This window comes from Rhinatrema bivittatum, chromosome 9, assembly GCF_901001135.1.
Source record: "Rhinatrema bivittatum chromosome 9, aRhiBiv1.1, whole genome shotgun sequence".
Lineage (NCBI taxonomy): Eukaryota > Metazoa > Chordata > Amphibia > Gymnophiona > Rhinatrematidae > Rhinatrema > Rhinatrema bivittatum.
In genome coordinates, this window is record NC_042623.1 from 60,332,768 (window position 1) to 60,339,839 (window position 7,072).

The window sequence follows — 7,072 nt, forward strand, 5'->3', positions numbered from 1 at the left end:
ACACCTTTAAAAACAAAACACTAATGACACGATATAATTCTTGCAATTCGTTACATTAAAGTGCAATATACAATATATCAAGTTCTTATAATAGAGAAACACTTTTCTTCATAGAGTATCCAATATATTCAAGTGTAATCACTTCTTCTGTATTTTATAATGTCCAAACTTTGTAACAAGTGTGGATGCCAATTTTTATGCACTCACACAGTGCTGTTTGAAAAACTCCACCGCTTCTTCATTTATATCGGGGGAACTAACCCTCTACTTCTCCATCCACGTATATATAGTCCAACAACGGATCCTTGTTTCACCCACGGCTGGGCTTCATCAGGGACATGTTTATAATGAATACAGGATATCACCTGTTTCTAATGCTCTCAATCTGAACTCAAACAGTATATAACTGGCAATGTCTTTATATCGGTTATAAATACAACCTCCAAAGGAGCTTAACGCTTTCCCACAAAGGACGACTCACGTGTCAAAAAAACTACGTTCTCCATCCACATGTACGTGGATGGAGAAGTAGAGGGTTAGTTCCCCCAGTATAAATGAAGAAGCGGTGGATTTTTTCAAACAGCACTGTGTGAGTGCATAAAAATCGGCATCCACACTTGTTACAAAGTTTGGACATTATAAAATACAGAAGAAGTGATTACACTTGAATATATTGGATACTCTATGAAGAAAAGTGTTTCTCTATTATAAGAACTTGATATATTGTATATTGCACTTTAATGTAACGAATTGCAAGAATTATAACGTGTCATTAGTGTTTTGTTTTTAAAGGTGTGAATAGTTGAATGATTGTCACTTTAAATTTTAATGGTGTACGTTTACAGCTTTGATTCAATAATAAATATTATTGCACAAGATTGTTACATATTTCTCATGGTGTATGTATGTATATTTGATTCGTAGAGAAATTGTTTTTTACATATTCCCTATGTGGTGTTTGCCATCTTTGAAATTAGCCTTTTGGGCTCCCCACTCAAGATCAATCAATTCTTGAATGGCCTCCATAACAGGGAAAAAACAAGAGGCTTTATGCAAAGAAACCAAAATGGGATTTTTCTTTGGCTCAGACACAGAATCTGCCCCAGGTACTCCCAGCATCTTTAAAGTCTGGGAAATCAAAGCCGGTAGCTCATCTCTATGAAAGAACCGCAATATAGTCCTATACAGTTCCAGTCCTGGAGGAATTTCCCCATCCTGCAGAGAGTCAGGATCAGCCTCATCATCTATGCCATCCAGATTCCTATCGGGAGGACCTGCTGCCGAACTAGGTATACTTTGGCACTTAACAGTAGTACCAGGTGAGTGAGAGATCACTACCTGCGATTCTGACCTGGCTGGAATGAACGGGGCTGAGGACTGTGCCTGAAAAAAGGATTGCAATCCTTGAAAATAATTCTACCCAAGAAGGATCCATGTCAAAACCAAAGGCACCTGTGCAGGCCCACTGAGCTACATTCCCCAGTTGACGAACCAGCTAAGAGTTCCAAGGTCAGGCACCCCTCCTGACATGTTTTTACCCAGGCTGGAAGAACCAGGCTTAGTAAAATCAGAGGAAGATAATTCTCCCTGAGCCTCTAGGCAGCGCTGGCACAAGTTAGAGGGCATGGCAGGCTGAGATGCCCGAATAAGACAGGCAGCACAGAGGGAAAGGTGCTTAGGCTTCTTAGCTATAGGCGCCATCAGTCTGTCAGTACACTTAACAGGTGACAGGTGTGCATCCAGATAATTCACGCTGTAAAATTTAGGAAGCCAAAATTTAGGCATTGCAAACTTAAGCACACAACCAATGCGGCCCAAACTGTACACACAGGCAAGCGCGCATCTAACACAAAAGCCACTAACACCTGGACGCCCAAGTAAGCATCTGACTAAGTGTCAGAAAACTGGATGCACAACCTGGACGCACAGCCAGATGCACTTGCATGAACCGATGGTCCTGAAGAGGACAGCCTAACGAGTAGGATACGCACACAAAAACGCTGCCATGGCCTACCATAGAGCGCACAGAGTAAAGCCTAACAGCAGGGCCTAGCCCAAACAGACTGTTCAACCCGCCAGGCTGCCCACGTCCCTTAACCTCCCTCTAGGGCAAAGAACAAAAGTCGGAATGGCACATGGAGACCAGAGGAAGGAGGAAGCCCTACAAAAAACCCTGTTTGTTTTTTTTAAGCCTTATCTGAGCTCAGCCTTTCCTGGCTTAGTACAGAGACAGTCTCTGGCTGCAGATGGAGAGGGCATATACCGTCACTGCCGTACTCAGCTTCCTGCACCTGCTACATTTCAGCTGTTTTAACAGCTAAGTCCACATTGGCTGATAAAACCAGCTACAGGACCAAGGCACTTATCTGAGAGACCACAAAAATCACCTCAGGAATTCTCAACTGGGGGAGGAAGCATTTGGTATTACCACATAAGAACATAAGAATATGCCATACTGGATCAGACCAAGGGTCCATCAAGCCCAGCATCCTGTTTCCAACAGTGGCCAATCCAGGCCATAAGAATCTGGCAAGTAACCAAAAACTAAGTCTATTCCATGTTACCGTTGCTAATGGCAATGGCTATTCTATAGGTGAACTTAATAGCAGGTAATGGACTTCTCCAAGAACTTATCCAATCCTTTTTTAAACACAACTATACTAACTGCACTAACTACATCCTCTGGCAACAAATTCCAGAGTTTAATTGTGCGTTGAGTAAAAAAGAACTTTCTCCAATTAGTTTTAAATGTGCCCCATGCTAACCACAGGAAAGCAAGGCAAATTAAATTGCTTTTTATTTCTCCTTCTAAAACTTGAAACAATCTCCAGTAGGGAGATGCAAGTCCACCATCTGCTAAAGACGGAAAATACTGGCAGGCTAATGTCACTGCAGGAGTATATTGTGATATCAGCACTGCTCTATCTCCATCTGCTGGAAGAGGTGCATAACCCACTGGTTTCGGCTTCATCTGACTAGATGCTAAGAAATAATATAAGCGTTGGTGTAGCATCTTTAGTGTACAGTGGTGCACAGGCACCAACTTTGAAACAGGGTGTACCATGTACCACCAACTTTGACGCTATCACCTCTTCTATGGCTCTCCCCACCCCCGGAACATTAGCAGAGGAGCAGCAACATCCAGCAGGCCACAAGCAAAACCATCCCGCTTAAAGCTAAGAAGTGAGATCACCCAGAGGGCTGCAAGCAGATTCCATCCTGCTCATGGCCGATGAGCAGCATCAGATGGAGCAGGACTGCAGCGCAAAAGTCCCTGCAGCCCATGAGAAGACTTTTTTTTTCCAGGTTATGGGAGATAAAGATGGAGGTTGTTGCTGCCTTATGTGCTTCCCAGGGAGGGAGGGAGCAAAAGAATACACGTGTCTATTAAGAGCATGTATGAAAACAGCATGTGTGTGAAAGCTTATATCTGTGAGTATGTGATTGAGAGCATGTGTCTGGATGAGCGTGTGACACCGAGAATCTGTATGTCTGACAGATAGCATTCGAGTGTGACAGCAAGCCAGAATATATATATATATGTGTGTGTGTGTGTGTGTGTGTGTGTGTGTGTGTGTGTGTGGGTGTTATTTGATGTGTCTGCTGTTTTGAAATATTTTATTGGTGTTTGGGGAAATCTACTTTAAAATATTAATTTTTTTAGTAATATGGCTCTATTTAATATTGTTTGCTTTATTTCTTGATTTTATTTGTTTTATGAGGAATGATGCTTCATATTTTTTTCCATTGCTGCACTGTATAAAGAGTCTGGCTTGTAGAAGTTTCCAGTTCAATTTTTGTCTGCATGTGTTTCTATTTATACTTTGTGGTCTCTTTATTTGGTATTTGGTAAAGGTCTGTGTTCTGTGTGTGTGACCAAATGAGGTATTCTGCTAAAATGTAGTTTTTCTATAGGAATCTTTAGCAGCATAAATATTCTATTTCCATAATAAGGAGGTGTATTAGTGTTTTTTGGGCCAATAATCCAGATAAGCTCAGCAAAACTGGAAGTCAAAAGTTCCCAGGTATGGAGAATAAGGAATTTTTTCATCCTTATTATTTTTAATTGTTGGGTCGACATCTCCCCCCAGTGGACTTAAAGCTCCCAAATCTCATCCCCTTGATCTTCTAATACTATATTCAATATAAGAACTATGTGAAAAAAAGATAAACATCTAATTAACATTTTATGGCCTGAAGTCGGCTGAAATATAATTAGATATAATTGTGTTAGAAAAACAAGTATTTTGAGATCCTTCATCACATCAGCAACAAATTTTCTGGTACACAACCCTACGCCCCTGAATGTAAGATATCCAGCACTATTGAGAACTAGAAAGTAATACACAAAATTAATATAAACTGCATTGATAAGTTATAAAAGAAAGAATATTCTTCACTGGACTATGATTAAACAAAGGACTTAAGCAATGACATTTCCTCGAGTCTTTAATATGAATGAATGATCTTTACAACTTTTAGAAATAAGGCTGTCGATTAAAAGTGACTAAGTTAGACTGTAAATTTGCTGATGATTTCGTTTGGATTTCTCCATTCTTATAGCTTGTATCCTTAGTATTTTCCAACACAGCCTTGGATTTTTAACTATAGTGGCGTTTTCAGGATATTCATATTTAACATGCATTGTGCAAAATATATTGCCCATAGCGGAGAGAGTCACAGTACATGTTGTACGCATTCACTGACGACCGTATGAAACTCAAACCTTTCACGCGCGGCTCCCAGAACTGCGTGCCAGATGCTGACGCAGAAATCTCAAAAACAGGCAAACAAACGTGTAGTTAGGTCAAGTAAACAATTCCTCCAACTATTTTCAAACAGCAATTCCTTAAAAAAAATTAAAAAAAAAAAAAGCATCGACCGTTTACCTCGATCCTCCTACCCAGTTCATTTTGTTTGGCCCCCGAATGTTTCCCTTGCATCCTAACGGCGATACGCGGCTCTCAGTGAACTGGAGCTCGCGGTGCCCCAATTCCCGCGCTTTCCACGGTCTTGCGCTCTTGGCAGACCTGTGCAGTGATTCCGGCACCAAGTGCGGCTCAAAGCCCCCGGCACGCGAGCCGCACGTGCCAGTACATAACAACTGCTCTGAGTGGCGCCGGCAGGGAGCGTGGTTTAGAACAAGGGGAGACAACTAGCTGGAAGCGAGTGGCTCGCTGGGGAAATGAAAGCGGCTGAAGATTGGCTGGCTAACATTCCACCACCAAGCAACCTCCCCCCACACACACAATCCAATTTCCAATCACCTGACCCAACGCTTCCAAGCCAGTTATCAACAAGTCTCTAAATGTCTCGTTACTGGTATTCAATTGCCCCGCCCCCAGAGCCAACCAATCAGTGTCCAACTGCTCTAGCCAGGCTGTGCGCTGGCAAACAGACCCCCTCATTTATTAAAATGCACTCTCCCTAGATAGGTATTTGTATCCCTATGGGAGGCCCACCTAGTAACTCGAGGTGAGGTTTAGGTATTAGTGTAGGGGGTTAGGGGCCGAGAGAACATTGCCCAAATCTCATCTTTGGGTGAGTTTCCTCACTCCGAAGGCCATCAAATCTTCACAAGAGACCACTGTTCTCTTCGTTCGTCTCACGTTGAATGTCAAAGTGGCCCCTAACCCCCTACAACTATCTAAGGTGTAGACATTATGGCTAGGTGCTCTCGCTCTCTCAAATTTTTCATAAGTTCCACTAGCTTAATAAATTAACAAATACTATATTTTAGTTTAATGCATCACAAATTCAGATGGCTGGGTTATCATGTTTCCTCACTCTATCAAGTAGAGATGGCTTTGGGCTGTTCTATGATATGACTACATTCTTGTTAGCTTTCTGGTGATCTTTTTCTGGGTTGTTGCCTATCTTCAGCTCTGTCAAATTATTCATGACAGGATCCTATGTGTTTTCAAGACAAGATGAAGTATTCTAGTTTTTGAGAGGTTCAGACCTTCCTAGTTAGACCTACCTCCACTGCAAGAACAATCTGCCCAAAACTATGTCCTCTTAGCTTGCTCTTTGTGCCTATCACAGAGGAACACCGGGACACTAATGATTAATGATGCTAACATTTCTGCAGACAACCACATCATAGCTGTTTCAGCTGTTGTATCATTTGACTGCACTATGGATCAGAACACATGACTCTTAAAAGCCAATGAACAGAAGAGGAGGATTCTTTAAGTCTTCCTGGGCTTTTAGGAGAACAATTACCAGCCAATGCAATAACTTGCACATTAAGAAACCACACATTTTCAATGCTCAAATTACATTTTTTTAAACTCCCTATGCTGTCAGCTAGTGCTATGCAAATGCACCAGAAGTTTAAAAACATGCATTACCTGTAAAATGTGCATTTGGCACAGGCAGAACACACATTTTAACTCAGGAAGGTGGGGGGAGGCATTCCTAACAGGAAAGATTGTGGCCAAATGCAGCCATTATCCAGGTAAATGGCAGTAGCTGGCACTTACCTGGATTAGTACTGATTTATCCAACTAACAGGTCGATACTCTAAGGCCGCGGTAGAAAGAGTGCGGCATTGCCAGGCACACCCTCGTTCCCCGCACGCACAGTTCTCTTCACCTAGCGCTCTATACTCTATTCTAATTGCATGCAAATGCATACCGCGTCCGCGAAGCGTTAGGCAAGCGTTAGGCCCGCGCAACCCATTTTACTGTATAGAGCGCCTATACATTATCCTGGGTGCGCAGGCCTAATGCTTCACGGCCACGCTGGTATCTGTCATTTCAAATGTCATTTCAAATGACAGGTACCAGGAAGTGGACAGTTATGTTCTCCGATGCTCGGCAAACTTTCCCCCAGCCCCCGCTCACCTGCCCTGGCCGCGTCCGGTCTCCGGTGCAGCCCCAGTCCTGTCCCCTCTGAAGGAGTTCGATTCCATGAACCCCTGAAGACTGCACAGCTGTGACGCCCCTCGTCTCATCATGCTGCAGTGAAACGCACAGCCATCTTGATTTACTAACATTTGCAACGCAAACGTAACCTAATACGTAATAACGTACTTACGCACTAACGTTTAGTGAACATGACTCCATTT

At 42.6% G+C, this 7,072-nt stretch overlaps 1 protein-coding gene across 2 annotated transcripts in view; it reads right to left on the reverse strand.

Annotated features, from left to right (window-relative positions):
- C9H12orf40 (chromosome 9 C12orf40 homolog) overlaps positions 1-5,041 on the reverse strand; it is a 272,504-nt gene extending 267,463 nt beyond the window's left edge. For both annotated transcript variants that reach the window (XM_029617064.1, XM_029617065.1), the window contains exon 1: positions 4,890-5,041. In XM_029617064.1, the coding sequence (XP_029472924.1) occupies positions 4,890-4,912 (23 nt within the window). In that variant the 5' untranslated portion in view covers positions 4,913-5,041. The remainder of the gene's footprint in view (positions 1-4,889) is intronic.
- Positions 5,042-7,072: the final 2,031 nt, after the last annotated feature.